Below are 26,311 nucleotides of genomic sequence, written 5' to 3'. Positions count from 1 at the left end.
TATATGTCACAGCAGATACTGCTGCTGTGAAACAGATTTCCCATCCACGTAAAACAAAGATGTCCTTCCCTTCACTGTTGATCCCTATGTTGTTCCCTATACTGTGGATCCCCTGCCAAGGGTAGCCTGACATGTGGCCAGTATACCAAAGCCTTAGGTTGTAGTAGGGACATTATACATCACACATATGTTCCTCATTCAAGGAGCAGGGTATAAAGGTGACATATGGATGTATCTTCCTCTGAACTTCTTTGCCGGCATTCTGAACCTCATCTTTGATTGTCAGTCTGAATGTACCTTCATCTACCGGTTACCAAGCCATTTCAGATAAGTGCCCCATTAGGGTTTTGCTTCCTATTTCATCTTCTTCCATAGATCAAACTAGAGATTCAGTGGTGAATTCATCAACTGTCTCTCAACCCAGGGTGTCCTTTTCAGCCTTCAGTCTCCTCTCAGGAACTGTTTTATGATGCTTCAGACATGGGATGGAGAGGTTATTTTGGCCATCTAAAGGCTCAGGGCCTTTGGTCACTTCATCAGAAGGACCATATAAACATCAAAGAGATGAGGGCTCTTCTTCTGGCCCTTCAGGCCTTCCATTCTCTCTTCCTTTAAGGGCCCCTCAAAATCTTTGCATACAATACCACAGTGATGTGGTACAGCAACAAGCAAGGGGGGACATGGTCTTACCTTTTGTGCAGACTAGCTTTTCAGGTTTGGGATCTGGCTGTCCAATATCAGATGACACTTCAGGCTGTTTATATTGTTTCAGAACAGAACAGGCTGTTTATATTGTTTCAGAACAGAACACTGTGGTCAGACTGTCTGAGCAGGTCCATAACACAGACTCATGAATGGATGCTTCACAGAGATGTGTTTCAGGACATTGTTCACCAGTGGGGTATTCCTCAGGTAGATCTTTTGCCTCCCCTCTCAACAGACAACTTCTCTTTTGCAACAGAGTCCCATGTCTTCTAGCTTGACAGGTGGATGGCATCTCTGTCGCCTGGAAGGAGATGTTTCTTTCTGCCTTTCCTCCCCTTCCTCTCATTCTGAGGGTCTTGTTCAAAATAGAACAAGACGCTCCCAAAATCTTGTTGGTGACCCCCTTTTTGCTGAGGCAGCATTGGTTGCCTCTTCTTCTGCACTTAGCCAAGGTTAATCATCACAAGTAGCCTCACAGGGTGGACCTACTTAAAGAAGACAAGAGGACTCTCATCCATCCCCACTTGTCCACTCTTCAACTGACATTATGGGTGATAGGGTTTTGATCCATTTTAGGCACCTTTTTTCTGAAGAGGTACTTCAGGTTCTGCAGGAAGCCACGAAACCCACTAGCAGGAAATCTTATTTGTCCACCTGTATAACTGCATTGATGCAGCTATACCTGATGGGAACAAAATAAGCTTTTCACAGAAGTCCAAACCTGCCTGATGGACAACTGCTATTAACAGGCTTTACAATAAGAGGAAGAAATTGTTGTCCAAAAGTAAGAGGGAGTGTGCCCTAAACTGGAATCACTCCCTCCTCAACTTAAACAAGCAAACAAGACTTCTTTTAAAGTCCTTCAAAGCAAATTATGAATCCAAATTAGCATCTTCAACTAAGGACAACCATAAGGCATTCTTTAGTTACATCTGCAGCCTAAAAGGTAAGACACATATTTGCACTGAACTAATAGTTAATGATACCACATACACTGAGCCTGTGGACATAGCAAACATGTTATCTGACAGATTCTGTGAAAACTTCACTGCTCTGGCCCCACCACACATACCCCATGATATTCCTTCCACCTATCCCCCACTTTGTATCTCTAGAGAGCAGTTCATAAATGCCCTCTCTAAGGCCAAAAACACAGCATCTATGGGACCTGATAACATCCCAAGCTGCATCCTACATGGGCACCAACAAGAATTAGCAACACCATTGGATACTCTTTGCAGTGATAGTCTAAGCATCAGCTTCATCCCAGCTGAGTGGGAAATGGACACCATTGGTTCCTCCACTGACCCCGGGAACTATAGACCTATTAGCCTGACTAGCCTTATCTGCAAGGCCATGCAGAGAATCATCATGGACCTTATCAACAAAGATATAGGTAATCTCCAAACATTTCAACCTACTCAGTTTGGATTTGTCAAAGGGTGATCATAGCAGTTAAACCTGGTGGACTTCTTCGAGACAGCCCTGGAAGAGGGGAAAACTGTACATACAGCCTACCTGGACCTAGCCAAGGTGTTTTGATACTATTCCTCACAGAGACATTATTGACAAACTCACCCAGCTAAGTATCATCCCCTATATCATCAGGTGGGTCGCTAACTGGTTCACCAATAGAACCCATATGGTCAAAATATGGGAATTCACCTCCAACAGCTGACCTGTAACCAGTGGTGATCCACAGGGATCAGTCCTGGGATCTCTACTGTTCAGAATCTATTTCTCTGAAGTACAAGCAAAAACTAAAGGTTTGTGGCTGACAAAGTATGCTAATGACTGCAAAATGGGAATGGTCATAAACTCCCTAAATGATGTCAACATCCCACAAGAGGGTCTTACGCAAACAAATGATTGGTGCCAAAGTCACGCATTAAACTCAATGCAAAAAATGTATTATCTTCCCTTTCGGTAACAGTGATGTTCCTTGCTAACTACCACATTAATAGAAACATCCTAAGCATGCTCTCAGTGATGAGATACCTAGTTACACAGGTTGACAGCAACCTTACCTTTGATTACCATGTCTCCACAGTGATAAGAAAGGCATTCTATATTGCTCATCTCATAAGTAAGGGCACTGCCTCCAGAAAAAAGGAAGTTATAACCTCCCTGTATGCCTTCCTCATCAGTCCAATAATTGAGTACAACGACCCTTTTAGTATGTACCTTTCCAGGCACCTGCAGCAATTGGAGAGACCACAAAAGTTCCTCACAAGGAGAATTCAAGGTATTCAGCATCTGTCCTATGTGGATCGGCTGAAATCAGTGATACTTTACTCGGCTTCATGCAGACTACTCAGAGGCAATCTCTGGCTTGCTTATAAGGCAATCTCTGACACTGCTTTATTGGAAATACTGCATATCTGTTAGTCCATTGGCTCATAGGTTGCTTGCTCTAAAGACCTTAACCTGGTATGCAACATTAATAGAACCTGCTGGTAGGACAAGTTTGTCTCCCAGAGGTTACCACACCTGTGGTACAGTCAGATTCATGTCAAGCAGAGCACCTCTTTGACCATCTTCAAGTGAAATCTGGACGACTGGATGGTTAACCGTAAATTCATTCTGGGGATTCCACCTGTGTCTCTCTTGGACAGGAGCAATAAGTGCTGATCATGGAAACAAGGGCAGAACTTGGCTAGGCTTGTAAAGAATTTAGTGCCATTAGCCTAGTAACTTCCTATGATCCAAATGGAAGAAATTTTCTGTTTGGTGTCTTGCTTGTAACCTGGATTCACTTTCTGTGGAAGTTCCTTTGGTTCTCTCTTAATTGTGTGAATTGCTCAATGTTGAGTTGACACTCTTCAGTTAAAGCCTACCTTTCAGCTATTTGTGCTTATCTGCATTTGACTCGTCCATTGGCTTCTAGAGTTTAGGTCAAATAACTTCTTAAAGGCATCCTTCATATTACTCCTCCCAGGAAGTCTATTCCTCTTTCCTGCGACCTTAGTTTTGTCCTTGAAAAGTTGACTCAGGTTCCTTTGGAGCCTGCAGCTTCAGCTTCCCCTACAGGATTGTACTTGGAAGACTGTCCTTTTGGCCCTTACTTCAGCTAGAAGGGCATCTGAGGCCCTTATGGCGTACCGCTTTTTTAGTTTTCATAAGGATGGAGTGTCTCTTCATACTATTCTTTCTTTTATGCCCATGGTGGTTAATGAGTTGTCTCTTAATCAGTCTATTGATTTGCCCTTTTTTTTTCCTTCTCTGTAGTCTGCTAGTGAAAAGGTTCTTCACACCATGGATTTGCATAGACAACTCAGATATTATTTAGATAAAACTAAAGCCATTTATAAATCTGAGCAACTTTTTGTTTCTTTTCATCCTAGGTCTTTATGTTTGGCTGTTTCTATGCAAACTATTTCTTCCTGGATCTCAAAGACTACTTCCTTTTGTTACTCTTTTCATGGGAAAACCCTCTCTTCTTCTGTTAAGGTTCATTTTACCAGGGCTACGGCTTCTTCTGATGTTTTTTAAAGGATTGGATACCAAATCCATCCTGGAGGTAGCCACTTGGACTTCTGTGCATACTTTTACCACACATTGTAAGTTGGATATGGTTTCCAGGGCTAGAGCCAAATTTGCCAGGGCTGTGCTGGACCTTCCTCCTGCCAAGTTTCCTCTTGAGCTTTTGTACTCTCCCTAGCATAATGAATATTGCAACAGAGGGGACTAAGGGAATAAATAGAGTAGTCTAGAATCTTACCATAAATGTAGATGTCCTCTCCTTCACTGTTGCAGTATTCACTCCCTCCTGCCCCCTTTTTTTCTTTTTCCTTCTGGATGCACATATTGCTTTTTGTATCCCTTGGACTTTTGTTCCTCCTGGGGCTTATCAGTTCTGAGGAAGGTACATCCGTGCATCACCATTATGCCCTACGCCATGAGCGGTGAGCATATGTGTGATGTGCAATGTTCCTATTACAACCTAAGGCTTTGCTATACTGGCCAGACTTCAAGCTACCCTTGGAAGGGGGTCCCTAGTGTAATGAATACTGCAACAGTGAAGGGAAGGACATCTACTGTTATGGTAAGATTTTACACAACTGTACTTTCATTCCTGTCTATTTTCACTTGCAGCTTAGTTTTATAGATGGGAAATGAAAAATTTACCCCAGGACTGCCCTCTCTACTACTAATGGACAGATGTATCTCCTAAATGCTTTATCCCATGCATGGGTCCCCTCAAATTGTCTGTGATATGATCCCAGTTATCCTCGTTAGGGGCAATATATATGTATTGTCTATGTGATGAGTAAGGCTAATCTATAATCAAATGGGATATGTTATTTTGAGCACAAAAAGGGAAACTAGCTAAGCATAAAATGGCCATCAAGGGCAGCTAGCCTATAACTTACCTATGAACCTATAAAAGGCTGTTTTGTTGTAAAACATTCATAAGGTAGAAAGGCACAATCCCTTCAGAAAATAAAGAGTAACATTTTGTTTACCTGAGTTCAGTTTGTTCCTTTAATTCTTTTGAGTAAATGAATGACAAATGGCTGATTGAGTAAAGTTATTTCAGGTCAAAATGCTTGTCAAAGTAAGATTCAAGGATTATTGCTTCAGTGAACTTCTCTATGTTCATTTCTGTCAGTTGTACCAGTATGTTTTGCTGGAGGGACCCACAAGCCAAAGATAAATGATATGAGCTTAAAACATAAATCTTACTGATATTATGTGTGCAAAGGTTGAAAACATGATATTGTCATTCAGCACAGACAAATGTTGAAATGTTGGCTATGCATTTGAATATACTGGCAATGGAACAAAAAATTAAAGTTGAAAGGAACACATTGTAAAGTGTGGGTACTTGGCTGCTGATCAACTAAAATAGAAGCAGCACCCACATTTTACAATCTAGCTAACAACATATTCCATAACGTGATCCAGTTTCACATGCTGATTTTAATTTCGTTAAAGCAGATTATGCTTTTAAACCTATGTTTTGCTATACAGTTATATCCAAAACTAGTCATGAGAGCTAGGTTGTAAAACTAAAATTGTTTGATTTTTCTTCCTTCATATTATGTTTCATATCTGTGTATGCATATTGCATTTCATATTTGTTTACCACAGATTCTAGCAATACTGGTTAGTTGGTTGGGGAAGTAAGGTAATAAGGTGTTGCTATACATTTTCATTGGTAACGTTTCAGATGCATTTTGAAAGTGCTGTATTTCTTTGCCAGCTGCTTATAGGATGTGTAATGTTGCTAATCTGGTAGTGTGGAGCAGTCATTTGTGGATATGAGCTGCTGTTCTCCATCTCATAGTCATGGGTTTGATTCCCTTAATCACTTCTTGTCTTTTATGCTATTTTACTGGAGTAAGACATTCCTAAACAGAAGCACTTATGCTTAACAGTTCTTATATGATTAACAAATGTAACCGAGAAATGAAAACAAGAAGTGGTAAGGAATTTACCACAGTTCTGTATTTCTGAATAACATAAGTATTTAAATTTGTAGCTAGGTTTTATGAAACATGTAACTATTGTGTTCAACCTAAGGTGGATCTGTATAACATACTTAAGAAAAAGCATGCCAGGTTGGAGAGATGTTGTCTAGTACTGCTCAAACTGTATGGATTGAAGCATTTTAGCTAGGTGTGTTCACAAATCTTGGTTTTGCATCAGCATGTCTATGCATATGTATATGTTAGTAACTACTGTTTTTAAGTAATACTTTCAGCATGGCTTTTCTGTATCACCCAAAGTAGGCAGTTAGGTTGTGTGATATGCAGTGACAAACCATATACATACACAGAAAAGAAAGTGTGTTATACTTGAGTGTCTTATTTGTGGTACAATTGAATAACCACTTGTATAATGTACTAGTTCCTTCACTTAACCTCAGGGAAAAAATTAACATAATAAAATAAACAAAAATATTGTCTTTCTCTCAAAAGTGCTTTTGCAGAAAAAGTCTAGTGGGTGTATTAGTGTTGAATTTAGAAACTATGATAATAGTATTTCCAACACTACTGGTTTGCAGTGGAAAAGCAGTCATGAAGAGGATGTTAATTTGTATATGTTTCAATTAAGATGCTCATGAAATGAGGGTTTAAAACAAGACTGACATATTCATAAAGTAGTATAGCTAATAATATGCCTGAACTGTGAAACTGCAGGGCAGCATAAACAGTTCTGGGAAGTTATTAACATTTCCATGTTAAGCAGAGCTTCTGGTTATAGATGACAGGATGGAATTATAAACATTATTATTTGTGTGGTATTTTAGCCAGAAATGTTGACATTTGTGATTTTTCTAATTTACCTCCAACAGTTATCTAGTAAGGCAGTTTGTGCTTGTAGTTATGTAAACACCCTGCGCACACAGTACCAGCCTGAGTCCACAGATTTGAGAAGTAGCACTTTCTGTAAGTAAACCTTTTATAATCTCGTGTAGATGGCCTGGGTTCAGGACTGCTGCATAGGGAAATTCTGTAACCTGTAGCGTGTGAAGATACCGATGAGCAACGCTATTTCCATTGTTTCTCCCTGTCATCTTACCTGAATTCAGTCAAAGGAAAAGTACCAAAATGCTGTATATCTGAGCTTACTGAAGTTGTAGTGTGCCTTGTATGACTCTATACTGAAGTGCATTGCAATTCTAGTTGGTGACGGTTGTTCTTTCCTTTCCTGAGGGTCACTGGGAGAAAATAAGTGTAGAATATCGGCAGCAGACAGACTTTTACCTGCTTAGTAAAGTGCACTTAACAACAGCCCTGTACTTCAGGATTTGTGTGCTAGGTGGTGTGCAGAGCTCATGTAATGATGGTGGGACACATTGAGGGAGGAGCAACTCCTGCCTGTAAAACAGAAACAGAACTGACAAGTAAAGGACTCTTTTTTTTTTTTTTTTTTTTTTTTAAACTAAACTCTGCCCTTATTTACACACACTCTCTCTCTCTCTCTCTCTTTCCAATAGGTGTGTACATCTTCAGAGCCCGGGGAACCTGCAACGATCTAGTCAGACTTGTGCAGACTGGTTTCACTGACAGTTGGATTAGTGTAATGTTTTGCAAACGCATCTTGGAGCTCTTTCAACAGCAGCTGTAGCTCATGGATAGAATTAACTTTTGCCTGACTTCAGGATTACAAAAGAAGAAAACTTTACACTAACATGAAGTTAGAACATTGAGAAACACTGCAGCCTTTTGGAGGAAGAACGTTGACAAACACTACAGTCTTTTGGAGTAAAAATCATACAGGCAAGGAAACGTGCTGAGCCATGGAGTTAATGAGTTTGAGATTCCTATGGTCCTGTACTTTTTATGCTACCTGGCTTATGCAGGGAGCTATAACAGCAAAGGGTGATGTCATTCCACGTCTCACCTTTCAGCACAGTAAGTGAAGATTCATTTCTTATATTACCTCTTTCAGTTTGAGTGGCTACGGTCTGGCTCATTTTGCAGCTGTGTGGCAACCAACAGTGGCAGTTGACACTAAGTTCTTGCCCTTTCATTTTATTTTACTGTGAAAACATAACGAACAAGAACACTAGCTGTATAAAAGTATAGCCTTTATCTTGTTTGGGTCCATAGACTGCAAGGGCCAAAGCTAAAACCCACATTAAGGTAATACATATGTCATGTAAAGAAAGTATGACTGGTTGGAAAATTTGTGTTTACACTATAGAAAATACTGTACTTGTGACAGCTGTCAAAGTTAATGCTTAAAAGGAAAAGCTGACTCACAGACATGTTGGAGTGACTGACATTTAAACCATTGTCTACATTTTGTAGTTACAGTACAGCAAAATGTAATTCTTTGTAGTGTATTTCTTAGTGGCACATTTCTTTATGGTGGCAAATCTGAAGCAAGTAGTTTTGTCAGGATGACCAGATAGTGGATTTCAAGCTGTGCAGTAGGTAGTGCCACTGCCACACACACACACACACACACACACACACACACACACACACACACACACACACACACACACACACACACACACACACACAAAATCTGGAGAAAAATGATGTGTCGTAAAGTTCTGCAGTGCTGTTGCTGATTGTTTCTTTGCAGCACGTCACAATGCACTGCAAACCGAAAAGTATACCTTTCTTGCAGCCGATCTGTCAGGATGGCTCACAAAGTGATAAACACTAGGAAGTGATCTTGGTCTCTGCAATAGCTTGGAACCCTTCCTTATAAGTGAGCCTACTCAAAAGTCACTAGGCTTTGGAACATTAGTCTTTAAATACTTTTGTTTCAGTTGTTTATGCATCATAACACCACAACTTTATTCACTTAGATAGTTTCAGGGGTCACTAGTGACTCACTCCACTGGTAGGGCTCCCCAGAAGCATCGTAGAATCTCTGTGCAACAGACTGTTGCATTTGTTGATCTACAACTGTTAAATTTGCTAATCTGCAAATTACCACATTGTGACAGAAGTACTGCTGACTTTGCAGCTACCTGCTGGGATGCTTACCGACTGTGGATAACTATGCAGAATGTTGTGGGTATTAGACATGCTTTTATGTTGGCTACCAACCAGAGAGGGACATAAAATATCTGAAAGCATACAATTACTTCTCTAAATAAGATGTCTTAGAATCTAAACTAACTCTGAAACAGTAGTACAGCATGCAGTTAGACCAGGTATTTGTTCTCAACTTGGGTGTAATTATTCTTCCTTTAATGCAAGCAAATCTGCTGTAGCATGCTATATACAAATATAACAACTGGAGATTGCTATGTCAACACAGCTGTTTACTTTGTATAACAGAAGTCTGCATGCTATAATGAGCTGCTTGAAGTCTTATCTTCAAGACATTGTGTTATTCTTATTTCTGTGTTAAAATGTCATCTGCATTTTTTTCTGTGATAAAGATGCCCAAAAAAAGCAAAATAATAAAAGAATGGCACTGTAGTGAAGATAATTATGCCAGCAGAGATCTTCATTTAAGTAATATACTTTATTTTATGTAACAGATTTTGATGACAAGCTACTGTTCTTGGCATAGCATCGCTAAGTTGTGGAAGCGCTCTCTTTGTGATTGGTCACTGCTGTATTGTATTTATTATAATGAAGTGGACGACATTTTTTCTTTATTTTAACAGGAGTGACATGAGGTATCTAAATATATATCTAGATAGCCTCTGTTCTAGTAATAAGAACTCCTAGAAGGAATGACTGAGTAAAAATAACTTTTCTGGCATAGTAAGCAGGGTCATTTCTGCATCAGCATATGTGGTATTTGTTGAAATGAGACAATGAGAAATGTTTGTTATGGCAGTAGTCATTGCCTTGTTTTTGATAATTTTGCAAAGTTTGTGCCACTGTATAAGTAGTACGCTATAACATTGTTGTTAAAGAGTGTTGCTGCTTGGAAGTTTTCATTTTTTTTTTAATTTCTGGCATTTCAAGGCTAAAGATACTTTTAGACGTCAGAAGCATGCAGGTTAGTCTAGGAGTAAAGGTAGAATGCAGTACTATGGAGAGTAATATAGAGGTACTGAAATGAAGGCACATGACCCCTGAGGGTCACCAAATTAGTAATATAAGCCAGAAAAAAGTATGACTGCCCCCCCACCCCAATTCTTGTTTTTACTAAATATGAAAATAGCGAAACAGTAATAGCAAAGCACATTTTATAACTGTCTATGTCTTCTTGTCTGGGCACTTCAGAAGTTATAAAGAATTTAGTATGTTGGCAGAAAAAGCTAAGTGGAGTTCAATGCACTTAGCATGTTATTCTTGCTCTTTATACAGTGCCTTTAGTCAAAGTTTCTTTAGGTTGTGTGTATAATATTTACTCACTGTGTGCTTTCTATGGATAGCAGTCCTTTTGCACTTTTGACCATATAACTTTGTTGAGATTGTGGTACTCATCAGAAGTACACTGTACATAAGGAAATGAAATGTTAAGAAACGAGTATTGCAGCTTTATCTAATATGAGGCTTTTCTTAGTTACTAAGCAGTGTGTAAGAAAAGCCGTACATTTAAATCCCACATGTGAAATTTCACAGCAGTCGAATGCCATTTAGCAGTATGCTGTAGAAAGTGATTGGGATTCAGTGGTACCCTCATTCCGAAGTGGCTGTTTATCACTTCACTTTTAGCACAGGTGTGTGTGTGTGTGTGTGCGTGTGTGCGTGCGTGCGCACGCGCGCGCGTGCGTGCGTGTGTGTGTGTGTGTGGCAGATCAGTGAGTCATCTGTTTCCTGAATGTAGATGTGCAGTGAACTACCTCTTAGAAATGTTTGGCATAGCATTATGTAGCCCTTCTAAACACTACATCCAAGTGAATTAGCAATATGGGGGAAAAATAAGATTTACATTTACAGAGTGCAGCTTCAAGAGGCTCTGGTTAAACAGGGAATCCTTAAGTAGAATGTGAGCACTTCACTCACATAGCTTAAGTAGATGCTTCCCAAATGTTCCATGTCTGTGGTATGGTGACTGTCCTGTTTTCATATATAGTGGCAGTACACGCACGGCTGACCCTTTGCGTGATTTAGGCATTTGCTGCTTTGCTGATGCTCTGGCACTTTGTGTCCACAACCCCTTTAGGACAGTATCATAATTAGCTTTGTAGCTCTGGTATCATCCCATTTCACACATTAAGAATATGTGACCCGCAACTTTGAATGGAACTGTGAACAGTCAATTCATTAAATGGAGTTATGATAATAAGAGTTTTTCTCCCTACTTTCAAGGTGTGGCATTCGCCAGAGTTTATATTTTTGGCAGGGGTGAGTGGCTTTGCCATCATAAAAAATAGACTATTTTAAAAATTAATTCAGATGTGCTTTTGGACAAGCTTTCTTTTTCATTCAACAATGCATTTATAAAAAGCTCTTTCAGGAAAGTGGAAGAGAAATGTGAAGCTCTGCATTTGGACAATGTTTCATGGCGTGTGTCTGTAAATTCCAACCATGTTTTCTGTCTTATTTTCCTGCAAGATGTTCATATTGAGAGAACACTTAAAACTGTCCTGAGTTTCCAAGAAAGCCTTGAACATTTCTTTTTAATTCATGTTTTCATAATTATTTTTTTATCAGCCCCCACATAGGTGACTATCACGAGGAAGGAAGGAATAAGCACTATACCATTAAATTTGCCTTCTTCTTGGCCACCTTGATAATTATTCTTTGTTAAAGTGTATTTATGAGAACTGAGCAAGCAGTCTTCCAGTCTGGGTCAGGAACGTGACACTTCCTACTGTATGAGCACTGTGTCATCCCTTTCTGTGACATACTATCCCAGCAGTTTTGCCCTCACTTTGTCATGCTGTCTAACTTTACAAAGAGTTTTGCATATGGAAATGTCAGGCTGAAGACTGTTGTATGCAAGCAAATTTTGTGTTCTAGAGGAAGACCTTCAGTGACACCAACAGATGCATGGATGTATCATTTAGATGTCTTTCAATATACAAAGCTTTTTCATAGTTGAGTAATTACAAACCAGGTAACAAAGGTATGTACTGTGATATGCTCCTGAATTATGCCAGATTGATAGACTAGGACATTGCTAAAGTAAATAAATAATATGCACTCACAGTGGGATGTGACTTTACCAGAAACTGATTGTTACCATCTAGTGTATTGTGAAACACAAAGCCTGTTATACTTAAATTGATTTGTTTAGCTTGTATAGCTGCTGTCATGTGACAGTTTTACAAAGTTCGTAACATTTTAATGAACACCTTTTTTATCACCTTAACAGTTGAAATATGACTTTAAAGGTACACCTGGGCAGAGGCAGAGCCAAACTGTGTTGCATGCCCATGTTCTTTGACTTCTATCAGAAGGGTCAGTAATCCAATGTCTGGCACTGGTTGTCGTCCTGTTTCTCCACTTTCCAAAGAGTAGAATTCAGTGGCCACTAGTTATATGCTGCTTTACTTTATTTAATCCAGAAAAAAGAAACGGCAGCAAGAATACAAGAACGTCTTCTTGTACCATGTGCTCACATTCATGACTATCGACCACCCAGAATAAGTCACAGGTATATTGTAGTGCTCAGTACCCCAATATTGTCTGCAAGTTCAGAACACTTGGGAATACCCATCCCAATCTGCCAGTATTCTCTACTTAAAGAGGCTGTCCTGTGTGTGTGTGTGGGGGGGGGGGTTGTGTTACCCCCTTAAAGATTGTCCAGCCACATCGTTTCACTGGAACCATTCCTCTCCCAAATGAATGTCCCCTTCACAAGTGAAGGATTCCCTGCAGGATGTGCTCAGTCTTTATGTGCCAGCATCTGAAGTAAATTAAAACATCCATTTTTCAACATAAAAAGGCCAAATTCTATAGAGTGGCATGATAAAGTCCTGACTGTGAGTCAGATAAACTGAATTCAATCCATACCTCAAACAAAGCCATTCTGGTGGAGGAAGTTTGTAGCCCCAGTAAGCCAATTTGTTTTATGCAGATTTAGGCCTTCATGACACTAGTGACCATAGGGCAGGAGACATGGGCTTGTTGGCCCTAAGCTAGTGATGGAAGCCCTCATGGGGCATGTATATGGAAGCATTCACATACCAGAGGAAGGTATAGGATGCCCTCGCATTGATGTGGGTGCCAACATTAGCCAACAGTGATGGGGTTGAGGCAGTAACAGAAACCTCCCTCATGTTTGCTAGTGTGATGGTTGTGCCATGGATTGCTGTTACCCCAGAGAGACTAGACCAAACTCAAGAAGCATCCCAAGTCTTTCAGTCCTGAGTCCAAACTTAGGTAAGCTATTACAGCACGTGTCTACTGGGTGTATGAGTTTACCATATTTCTGTGACAATTTCAATACATAGCCTTAATCTTACCTTTTCTTGTGTCTTTTAACATGCAGACTGTGGCACCCTACCTCCTTAACTGTAGCACTGTTATGGTGTAGTTCCATTCCTGTAGATGATTTTACATAATGAATCCGTATTCAGTATAATTTTTGACCTCATGAGTACTGTTATGAACATTTGATTCTGGATTTCTGTTAAATGCAGGTGTAATGGAACTGTTTATAATTAGGCAACCATTTTAAATGCTGACAATTGTTAGTGTATTTTAACTTAACAAAATAGTTATTTTTCATCTGTGCTTACTAATGTGAATACTGCTATTTCTCATTCTGACTGGCAAAAGTTTATTTTAATCTAAAAATAGATTTCACATTTACTGTGTAAAAACACATTTTTTGTATATAAGAAGTTAAAATGAGTACTACACATTTTCTTGAAAATCTGGGACAAAAAATGTTTAGGAAGTGATAAGATCATAATAACTTGGATGAACCACTTTTCACAGATCACATTTCATGCTGTCTATAAAGAGTATTTCATAGATTCACTCCTGCTGTCTTAAGACGAGCTTACCAGCCACCAAAATCAGAAACCTTCCAAATGTGACTCTTTGAATTAAAGTACTGTCTTACAGAATCTAATCAAAGTTACATTTTTCTTAATGATGGGTATCACTTTTGACAAATCATTTCCATTAAATTATTTGCCATTATCTACCATTCTATAACTTCTGAAAAAAAGTTTTACTTTCATACTAGTTTTTATGAATTGTTCATTTTGCAAATCTATTATTTTGTGTGTGTGTGTGTGTGTGTGTGTGTGTGTGTGTGTGTGTGTGTGTGTGTGTGTGTGTGTGTGTGTGTCTAATATTATACCTAGTCACTGGCACTGCTAAAAAGGATCTTCAATCCAACAAAGCTTACGTACTCAGTTAACAAATGATTAAATATGCAACAAAGTCTAGAAGATTTAGGATTTTTGTTTGGAAATGTTTACATAGATATTTTATACCCCAAGTAGACTCCAGAGAATTTTTCCTCAGGTAGACAGCAAATGATTGATGTGTGACAGGGTAGAAAGACATGCTTAAGAACATATTTTCTGGGAGTGCGGTGGGTTGGCGGACTTTAAGGATTCCCTGCAGGATGTGCTGTCAGAGATGCTGGGTGGGCGGATTAGTGTGACGAGGGCCATAATTTTTCTGAGCTATGATACAACATCGGAACTGCCTAGACATGGTAAGGCTTTGCTGTGTCTAATTTTGGTCGCTGCCAAAAAGTAATTACTAGAAAATGGAAATCAAAATCTAAACCAACTATATTAGAAGTAGTGAATATGGTAACAGAGGTAAAACAACTGGAATTGGGATGTTTAGAAAAGGGTAAGAGGAAACTACATAGGAAAAAATGTGAATTGTGGGAACAATACATACAGGGGAGCAATGGGTTTCAAAAGAAGGCAGGACTTAAATGAGCTGTGTAATGTTTGACTGAAAATGATTGGGTAGATTATAAGTGATGCGTAATGTTTGCAACTGGGAGTGCGTCAGTACGGTTTGTGATGTAAAATGCTTGCAACTAGGATCGTGTCTGTGTGTTTCATTTTCATTTATATAAATGTATGGTTGCTTATGTCATAAGTGATGGTTTAATAAAGATGTTTCTTGTTTAAAAACGGTGGCAGGAACTGAATATGAATAATGTATGTAATGTTGTGTAGGTTATATGAAATATAGCAATATACCTGAAATAAAATGTTTGTTAATGTAGTACAATTTGATTACTTTTGTATAAATGTAAATGTGCCTGTGTCACAAGTGATGATTCAGTAAAGGTGTTTAAAAAATGCAAATGGGTATTTTGACAAATATTAATATTTTAAATCTGATCTGCAAAATAACTGTTTCTGCAAAGTAATTCAGAAAATTCTGTACATTTTTTTTACTAATATGATCCATGTAATAAGAAGCTTCTGTTATTTCCCTAAGTGGATTTTCTCAAACTAATATTTCCTGAGTGGACAAGTGACAGAATAGATAGGAGATTGGTGGACTGCAGTAGATAGCAGTATATACCTAAATAAACCACCAGGTTCATAGGTATTTTTTTTGGCTTTGGGAAGTTTTTTTGTTTTTAAGACTACCTACTGACAAAGGCTACTGGGTTTATTTTGTGATGTTTCTTATCTTGATTTCAGTGGACTGCACCATAACCCATTTTCAGCTTTCCCAGACTAAGCAGTTTTGCATTTGCTATAAAAAACAGTCTCTTATTTCTGAGTAAGATATACAGTTGCACTCAATGAAGGAATCAAGAAATAGGGAGTTAGTATCAAAGGTGCCAGTTCTTGTTATGTATTACAGAAATAGATTACCAACTGATGGCACCATTGTGCAGAGGGATAAAGACCTAACTATGTTTTAAATGGCCTGACACTGATTACCAATCTAGGCACTGAAATAGCAGGCTGCCCACTGGGGAGTTTGGGAGTCAGTGGACCTGCCTTGGGGAGGGATGGTAGTCCTGTGCACTAAGCTGCTGACTCCCAACATAGGCTTAGAGATGCAACCGATACCATTAAGTACCATTGATTTGCACACCCACCAAGCAGCACTGCATGGCGTAGCTAGAATTTGTATTATCCATAAAAATGAGCATTTGTCAGATTAACTGATATTGTAATCCTCAGCTGTCAGGCTGCTGCAGAGGACTAGGGTTTAGTACTGCTATGGAAAACCCTGATAGCTGCTTAGATGATAGCCTCTCATGACTGGCTATTCCCCAAATAGGAATGAATAGGTCATGGGAACTCTGATGATTGGCAGGCAGTGCAGATGGAATGCACATAAAAATAGAAATACCAGATTACTGTTGCTAGAACTAAAGGAAGGGATTTGTCGCTCACTATTACCTCAACTTTCTTCCTGGAACACCACAATGAATAAGCCTTCCTATGAGTCCCTCCCTGAACTGATCTTAGTGTTAGCTAAATTCAAATGCCTGCCAGTCCATTTTAATCTGCAGAGGTACACAGCCTAGAATTTACAGGTGTCAAGAGTTTGCAAAGTGAGCTTGTTTCCCCTAAGGCTTTTGCATCATTAATAAAAATTTCTCTAAGAAAATTCATCATTTTTATCCTAACAACATTGGTTAATAGGTAAGTAGTATGCTAGCTGCCTTTATAGGCCATTTTAAGCTTGGCGAATTTCACTTTTTGTGCTCGATATAACCTATCCCATTTTTTATAGATTTCCAATCCATAATGTATGACAGTTGGACAATATTATAGTGCCTTTGGGGTATACTTTAAAAGACATAAGAACATTTGATACATTTGGGGCTGGAAGACTTTTGTGATGTAACGTCTGATAAATTTTCAGATGAAAAAAGTTTTAAGTTCAAATTTATGGGCTGTATTTCAGACCATTCAAGCCTGTCAATGATTTTAGTAAATATGATTAATAAAACTTGGAATGTTTTGAAGGAAGATATTAACTTAAACACAGTCTTACCTGACACTTTAAAATTTTCATACAAAAGTGGTGAAATATGTTGTTCGTATGTTTGTACACAGCTATTTTCACTTCCCAAGAATTGAAATTCCATTTCAGTTTAACCACAGGGATATTACTTCCCTTTGGTCATTGTAATGTGTGTGGTATAATAGTTGAATAAGTGGCATACATCAGCTGCATCCCATTCACTGTAGTGAAGTCTTGTAGTTGTGGTACTGAGAGAGTTATGAATGTTCTGGGTTGTTCCTGTGGTCTTACATGTACTGAAAAGACAAAAAGAAAATGTACGATTAGGCGGTGGGAACATGCTCTTTTTGTTTGGTCGTTTATCCAAGTCCATACGTTTGTGATCTCAATGACTTTAGCATATTAGGTTTGTTAGCCTCTCAACCCCCCTCCCTTTCTTTTGGCTTTTATCTTTCCCTTCAGCAGTGTATTCTCTAGTGAAGCCTGTGCTTGCATTATGTGGCCAAATTATTTGAGTTTTAGTTTTACTGTCCTACCTTCAAGAGAACAGTCTGTGTTTGTTTCCTTGAGTATTGACTACATCTTCTTGCAGTCCATGAAATTCTCAAAAGCATTCATATTCTGGAATATTACAGGTTATGTTATAGTTAGTTTCCTGTGGCTCTGTATATGTTATCTTTATTTTCCTGGTTTATATATGTCCTAGAAGATAGTATGCATACCAGAACTGTTTTGGATAATGTGTGTGGGCCTTTAAAAGTTTTCAAGTTTATGAACTATTTCTTTCTTTCTTTTTTTTTTTTTTTTGTTAGTTTTGTTCAATATTATCTTTAGTTTGATTTTTAAGAGTTTGGAATTATTTTCTAAAATATATAGTGTCAGTGTTCCATTGTTTCCTGCATTAGTGAGATACACCATTTGCTGAATTTCTGAAGTTAGCCAAAATGGAGGACTGTTTCTTTGTTTCTTTTTGTATAGAAGTGCTAGTGTGTTTAGAATTATAGAAATGTATCAGTGAAGAACTGTACAGCATTAATCTAGACTGATATGTTCAGTGAGACTCCAGTTATATTCAGTAAGCCAATTTCTAAATGATTCTTAGAAATATTTGTAGATCAAAATTAAGCTTTGTTTCACATGTTATATTTAGGATGGGGGTCACTTAATGAATCTGGTACCATTCCTGATTGACTAAGTTAAGTCACATTGTTAGTACCCAGTCACGTACACTTTGCGTACGTGATTTATTATATTTTATTTTATTTATCCTTTGTTGATCAGGTTAGTCCCATTATGCTGTTAGCCTATTTTCAGGGGAGACCCAAGGTGGTATTTATACTACTGGGGGAATTTGGCCAGGACATGGGGTATATTCTTTTCAATAGGTGCTGTTGGATCTTTTGCGTGAACCTAAGCTACCACCAACTCAAGCAGATGGGGGACTCTGTTTAAAGTTTAATTTGAAAGATGGCACACTCAGGAGAGTAACACCCCACTTATGCTGCACTGCAGTGTCAGCAATTGATCTGCCTGGTGTGGGAATAGAACCCACAGGCTTCTGCACTGAATGCTTCTGTGCTACCTGTTCCACCAATGACACTGCAAATCATTGATTTAGCTTTTCTAGTACAGTGTGAAATTAATTGAATAAAGACATTTGATTTTACTGGTATGTGACATTTTTAGAATAATTTTTATTTAGTTGTCCAGTAAATATTAAAATCTGCAGTGGTAATGCTACCTCTCTTGTTTGGAGTTCTGCATGATATAATGTCTTGTAAAGTTTTCAGTATCATTTGATGTTGTAGTTGGAGAAATGTATATTATCATTACATGGAGTATATTATGTGTATTCAGTTTAAGTTGGGTTATTAATATTTCTGATTTGTCAAATGTTGGGACAGGTAGATGACACTTTGCTAATTGAAGTTAGTTAGAATATAAGATTGCCCTTCTTACAGGTCTGTTAGATATTCTAAATAATTTAATAGTACTGTAGTCTGGCAGTAGTATTACTCCATGATTTGTTTTTGTTTGAAGTCATGTTTCTTTAATACATAATCTATCTGGCTTCTAAAAGTCCACCTAACTATGTATAACTACAATTTTGTTACATACACTTTTGGTATTTTTATGACATAGGTTTAGACCTTGAAAATTGTTTAGCAGTTGGGTTACCTTGTAAAATCTTGTTTTGCTATAAAGAACATGTTTTACATTTAGTTGTATATCACCATATGGATGGAGGTTTACAAATAACAAACAGTGTTGTGGTAGTAGAGTCTAAGTTTTTCCAAAACTTTTTGAGTTCTTTCTTTAGAAGTATGACATTTATAAGTATATTGTGTCAATCTTTCTGAAGAGATCTCTTGTATTCCCGTATTTCCTGACTCTTATTTTCCTTCCACGGCTTTGCACTACTCCTTGTCTCGTATTGCTGTCCTCTGAAACCCTACGTTCACTTTTGACAGATTTTCCCAATCTCTATTTCCTTTTGAAGCTCCTCTTTCCCTGGCTACTTCTAAAATCTCCACAGACTGTCATTATGTTTTCTTAATTTTCTTCTTCTCTTTGGAGTGTTCTTGTGGCCACCTCCTGGTAAATATCACAAACATATTTCAATAGTTGTTTAAGTGCTGTATCTACTAGATGTAATCTCTTAAATTTGCACTTCACCTCTAATACATATTCACTTGAAATATTATTGAGATGACATCTATTTGGTGTGGATGCTTTTCTTGTTTTCTTTAACTTAAGCCTAACCTTTGTTATATGAAGATGAAAGTCTGAGCCACTGTTAGCTCTGGATCTTGGTTTTGCTGACTGCATAGACCTCTTCCTTGTGTGACTGCAAAGGACACAGTCAGTCATTCTGATTTTGGCGATGGCCATCTGGTGAGATCTGTCTGCAAAGCCTTCTCTTAGGCTGCTGTAAGAGGATGCTTTTAATGATTAGTGAATTATCTTGTCTGGCTTCTACTCATTTCTGTTCTGCTTCATTCCATGCTCCAAGGTCAGACATGACCTTTATTCCATGCTCCAAGGTCAAACGTGACCATTATTCCACTTGTTCTTTGACTACCAACTTTAGCATTCCAGTCACCTATGATGAGTGTAGCTTTGGTATGTTACTCCCAGATGGTGCTTCAGATAATCATGTCTGGTTGTCTTCTTCGTCTATGGCACCTGTAGATGGAGCATAACTTTGTTTTGCTGTAATATTGAATGGTTGGTGTTGCAACTGATGGATTGTGACACCCTTTTATTATCTATGATGGTTACTCCATTTCTTCTACAAGAGGATTATCTGATGTTAAATAACCCATTCTAGTCAATTTTAGCTCACTAATATCCAACAGGCCAATGTTTATTATTGTCATCTCATCCTTAACCACATCACATTTACCTTGGCCTTGGTTTATAGTTGCTAATTTCCAAGTTACAGTGGAGTATAGCCCTTTGGAACACCAGACCTTTCTTTCATATCTGAGCACCTCAACAGATGCTTGTCCATGGTTTCAGCTTTAATGCAGCTACAGCATAACTTCTAGTACTAATCTTATTTGTTCTCTGTTCTTCCCAGTAGTATGCTGGAAACTGCAGAATAGAGTCTCATCTTTTGTAGATATTTTGACATGTCGTCTCTGGTTGCTTTTTTTCCATAGGGTGTTCTTGGTGATAATACTGGAGTGCATTGCTGTTACCTTCTCTAGTGGATCATGTTTAGTCTGTTCTCTCTCTTTCTCATGACCTGCCCTTCTTAGGAGTTCCTATATGGTAGCTCAGCTTCAGTGGGATACAAAAGTCTCTTCACCTTGACAAGATGGCAGTCCAGAAAGGGAACATCTTAAAGATATTATAATTAAAAAATCCACTGAATCCTGCGTCTTTGCATATTTTTGGAATATAATTAATCAGCTACAGTATTGTATAAGTTCTGTTTAATGATGAACATAGAAATAAAGACGTGACTATGAAATAAGAAACATTAGTTCCACATGGTGTTGACATGGATTTAAATTAGAAATGACTTTTGTAAATATCAAAATGTTTTATTAGGACTGTTTTTTTTATTCGGTTTTTTTTTGTAAGATTTTTGTTTTAGTTGGTCATATTCATAACAATTGGCTTTAGGTTGTTTCAAGTTGATTGGTTCAGTGAAGACTTAATTGTTAACTGATCTGTTAGAGAAGCTTTTATATTATATAAAGTGTCTGTTTTCTTTACTATGCAATCCCTTGAAGGTCACTTTTGTCCCAGGTGCTAGAATGTGTGATCAAAATATTGAGCGTGATATTAGTTATTTTTATTATTAACAACAAATTTAGCACTGAGTCATCTAGCCCCCTGTCAGTTCTGACCTATTAAAGAAAATATTTTCACACTTTATGCGATCATTTATGCTGATTAGGGGGAAACTTTATGACTCAGTGCCACACTACGTTTTCAGGATAAACTTGCATCACAGCCATACTTTGACTTAATTTCCCAAGGAAAGAGTAACTGTTCCTGAGGTAAGGAATTCTAAACGTTACTTAGGTTTGAGTTCTGGCCTGAAGTAATCCTTCCTTAAAGTGGCATCACTGTAGAACAGCTGTTAAGAAATACTTTTATACACCTTTGTCAGTGACATAAAGAAAGGAACCAATGCATTTAATAATAATGAAAGACTGATTTATTTATAAAATCAAAGAAGTGCAATATATACAAAATGTACAAAGTTTCATTGTGATAGTTTTCGCAGAAGTAGTAGTTCTGTATAATACCTTTTAGACAGAATAAAATATTTCTAGCTGTAGACAAGACTGACTGGGTCATGCTGTTCAGAGAATACTCTCCCTGATTTAAATTATAATAATGAGAAAAAAAAAAAAATATATATATATATATATATATACACATTTCAGGCTGATCTAAATGGTGTAAAATAAATAAATGTAAACAGTGTAGAAAAAAAGCAGGTGTGCCTTTGATAATATATGCCTTCATGGATCTCCTGAAGTCAGCCTTCAAATCGCACAACAAATCTAAAGAATTAGTGATTTCCATATGAGGTGAGCATGATAAGCACATGAACACATACCAGAAGTGTATAGACATGCCTGGGAGGCAACAGCAGCCCTTCACCATCCAAACAGAGCATTGAGACTGGACAGTAGTGTAGAAAAAGCTTCCTTAGCTATGCAGGACTCAGATTATGTAGTGGTCGAATGCTAATAGTCCAACCTTGAATGCCAGCCTCACTACTGATGGCAGCTGGTGTGAATTCTGTGAAGCCAGAGTAACATTGTCATATTATTTGTCTTTCATCAGTAGTCTGGTAGCATTAAATATGTTATTGGTGCTTGAGTTAATTATTGTACAGCTGCAGTAGTCTAAACAGGAAGAGGTCAGTGCATGAATGCACTGATGGTATCAGGTGCCTGTTTCCATAAAACAAGCAGTTTTGTATGACGATACTTGAAACTACAGTATAGCCAGTTTCAATGAAGTCCGGTTAATGTCCATTTTTCTTGACTATGATGCTTCCTGTCTTGTTAAGGTAATCTTCTGTGAGCAAAGTTTAGAGTGATGTCCAGTCATTAAATGTGATTGGCTCCTTGAAGATGTTCAGGAGGCATACTGTAATGTACTTTAGAAAAGTGCCTCTCCAGGAGCATTCCTATAAAGTAGTTGGTTTGCCCACTCCCGAGAGCTAAAATAAGGCAGTATTAAGGCACTAGAACCTGTAATTACAAATCCCGTAGTAACTAGCCACTAACTTTATTACATATTTGTCATTTTATACAGTGGGTTTGAGGAATAAAACCAGCTTAGTCTTGCGGAAAAAAGAAAATACTTTCTCTCACCTTGTTATAGAGAGAGAATAAATTTTTTATGCAGTTTGTCATTATTGTTTTCAGATAAAAAAGAGGAAAACATTTAAAAACACAAATATTCTACAGGGGGACCATCAAGAGCATCCTCTCAAATAACATTATGGTTTGGTATGGTCCTGAGGGTAGTGAGGACAGTGGAAAAAGTCACTGGTTCCTCACTCCCATCCATGGATGATCTGCACAAGACTCGGTGTGTGGGAAAGGCTAGAAGATAATCAGTGATCCCACTCACCCTGCCCGTGGCACATACTTCCTCCTTTCCTCGGGCAGGCGGTATCGCAGCTTACACTGCAAAACATCTAGACTGAACAGGAGCTTCTTCCCTCTATCCATAAGGCTGCTAAACTTGAATGCCAGGCATGACAGATCAATATGCCACTTGCTATGAAGTATCAGCTGTAGTAATCACTCTGGCAAACTGCTTCAGTAACTGGTACAGTTAGCCTGATTTCTTATGCTATTACTTCCTGAATGTGCAATAATCAGGAATGAGTTACCACTCCATGCATGCACAATATGAACATCACAGTATATCATACTACAGTTGATGAAGTGCAATATTCTAAGCAATCACAATTTGAAGTCATAGTCTTGCAATACCTACTAGTATAATACTGTCTAATGTCTTCTGCTCAGTTGTGGAAGTTTATTGTGGTGTTAATATTTTAATTATTGCTGTATGTGCATTAGTCTTACTATCATTCAGACTGTGTGTTCATTGTTATATCTTGCACGGGGACCAAAGCAATGTAATTTCATTCAGCTTGCACTGCTGTGGATATCTGATCGACAATAAAGTTTACTTTGACTTTGACAAAAACATGACCCAGTAACTAATATTTTACTTCTGTAATGGCTGTCTTAGTTATCTCAGTACATTTATATTTTTACTTTCCACATCTGAAGTAGATTTCATAGGATCGTTGGAGGTTACTAGGTTATTGGCCCTGAGGCCCTTATAAGCCTAGCCAAGAATTTAGCCTATGTTTAGACAAATCAGCACCTGATGCCCCTGTCTACCAGGGACATGGGTTTGAATCCCAGGGGTATGTTTTGTTTCCCATCCAGTTATCCAGGTTGTGCTTAAAAAGGGATAAAGAGGTGGTACTCTGCTTGATGTGGAGAGGGAGTCTGTTCCATAGATGGGGGAGTCTCTTGGACATAAATCTGTCCTGCCAACAAGTCCTGATGTCACAGACCAGGTTGAGGACGCGCGTGCGAGTTACTTAAGTGGAGCTTAACTTGCGGATATGCAGCAGTCCCATCAAGGTGGGATTCTTGATCGCCTTGTATGCCAGACAGAGGTCACCCATGAAGAGTCTGTATTAAACCAAAGAGGGATAGGGCTTTTAGCCTATCTGTGTATGGTAGATGTTTGAGGCCATGGATTCTCCTGGTGAAGAGCCTCTATGGTCTCTCCAGCTGCTGCATGTGCTTTACAAGGTACACGCCGAAAGGGGTGCTGTACTCAATAATGGGCCTTATAAGGGAAAAATACAGGGATGCTATGACCTCCTTGTCCTTGGATGAAATACCCTTACTTATGAGGTGGACCATGTAGAAAGCTTTCCATACAATGGAAGCAACATGATGGTCAAAAGTCAGGTTGCTATCAACCTGGGTGCCAAAATCCCTCATGACTGATTGAGTGCTTACGACGTTGTTATTAATGTGATAATTTGTGGGGACGTCACTCTCCCCAAAGGGGATGATGATGCATTTTTTGGTATTCAGCTTGAGGCCATGCTTCTGGCACCAGTAGTTTGTCTGAGTGAGACCCTCTTGGAGGATGTCAACATCCATAGGGGAATTGATGGCAGCACCCAGCTTGGAGTAATCTGAAAACTTGGTCAGCCATAGCCCACTGGTTTTAGCTTGCACCTCAGAAAAGTATATCCTAAATAACAGAAGCCCGGAGACTGAACCCTGGGGTACACCACTTGTTACAGGTCTACTGCTTGAGGTGGTTTCCCCTATTTTGACTATGTGGGTTCTATCAGTGAGCCAGTTTGTTATCCATCTGGTAACATATGGATTGATGCCTAGTTGAGAGAATGTATCTATTATGCCCAAGTGGGGAATAGTGTCAAAGGCTTTGGCCAGGTTAAAGTAGGAGGTGTGCACCATTTTCCCCTCATCCATGGCTTTGGTGACTGTCTCAAAGAAGTCGACCAAATTTAGCAGACATGACCTCCCCTTGAGAAGCCAAACTGTATGGTATTAATTGTTTAGAGGTTGCCAATGTCCATGATAATCCGTTCCATGGCCTTGCAGATCAGGCTAGTTAGGCTGATGGGTCTATAATTTCCTGGATCGGTGGATGCTCCACCTTTGTGTAAAGGGATGGCGGTCCTCTACTCAGTTGGGACAAAGCCAGTACTCAGGCTTTGTTTAAATAGGGTGCCTAATGGTGCTGCAAGTTTCTGCCTGAGTTCACGTAGGATGCAGCCTGGCATGTTATCGGGTCCCATGGAGGCTGTATTTTTTTTGCCTTTGAGAGAGTAGTGATGACTCATTCACTAGATATAAAGGGAAAGGGGCAGGTACTGAAGATGTTCTGATTTACTGATGGGGACAGAGGGGTAAAGTGTTTGCTGAATTTTGTTCCTAGATGTACTTTTGGCCAGTGTGGATCGGTACATCTATTTCTCAGTGTCACCTCAGGACAAAGCCAGGACTGTGTGTGCCTTTTATGGATTGGCATGTTTACCTGAGGTACTGTGTGCAATAGATTGCACTCCTGTTGCAATTAGGGTCCCTTCTGGTCCACAGGAAGTGGTAGTGCAATAGAAAATGCTACCATTCCGTCAGCTGCCAAGTAGTGTGTGATGCATGATGGTGCATCACCCAATGTCTGTGGCCAGTATGTGGCAGTGCCCTTGATTCCCATATCTGGCACACCAGCTCATTCTACCTCCTTTTCTTGCATAACAGGATGCCTGGTGGTCATCTTGTTGGTAAGTGGGAAAAGATAGATAGGTTTATTTTTTATTGTATTTAAATAGTTCATGATAAAATAAATTTCTGAATACTAAACAGTTTTTTTTTGTTTTGTCTCCCCTGTCCCCCACATTCTCTTTCTTTTTTAAATTTATTTTATTATTTTTTCAGGTGATGCTAGATATCCACTGGAGCCATGGCTTATGACACCAGTGAGAAATCTAACAGAAGCTGTAGAGGAGATGTATAACACATCCCTGTCCCAGACACGTATTTTCATTGAGGGGGACTTTGGCCTCCTAAAGAACCATTTTGGGTGCCTGGATGAGTCTAGGGTGCCCTTCAGTATGACCCAGCTAATGAGTACAGGATTTTGTTCTGCATAATGTGGTCCATTTTAGTGGTGAAGTGACCTATGCTCTCACTGCAGCTCCCAGTTCAAGTCTCTTTATAACTAATGATGACCAACAGGCTGCAGTAGTAAGGGACCCCATGTGGCAGGCAAATGCATGGCATGTGGCTGTGAAGGTAAAGAGTTGACTT

General features: G+C 38.8%; 1 protein-coding gene across 1 annotated transcript in view; it reads left to right on the top strand.

Annotated features, from left to right (window-relative positions):
• The window catches only part of SEMA4B (semaphorin 4B), a 1,355,182-nt gene that overhangs the window by 800,943 nt on the left and 527,928 nt on the right, over positions 1–26,311 (top strand). Inside the window, exon 4 of the mRNA XM_044078286.1 lies at positions 7,652–8,069. Within this exon, the coding sequence (XP_043934221.1) occupies positions 7,955–8,069 (115 nt within the window). The 5' untranslated portion in view covers positions 7,652–7,954. The remainder of the gene's footprint in view (positions 1–7,651; positions 8,070–26,311) is intronic.

The sequence above is a fragment of the Protopterus annectens genome, chromosome 7.part0, assembly GCF_019279795.1.
Source record: "Protopterus annectens isolate FY-2018-M chromosome 7.part0, PAN1.0, whole genome shotgun sequence".
Lineage (NCBI taxonomy): Eukaryota > Metazoa > Chordata > Ceratodontiformes > Protopteridae > Protopterus > Protopterus annectens.
The sequence above is the reverse complement of the archived record's forward strand: the minus strand, read 5'-3'. Positions and strand labels throughout refer to the sequence as shown.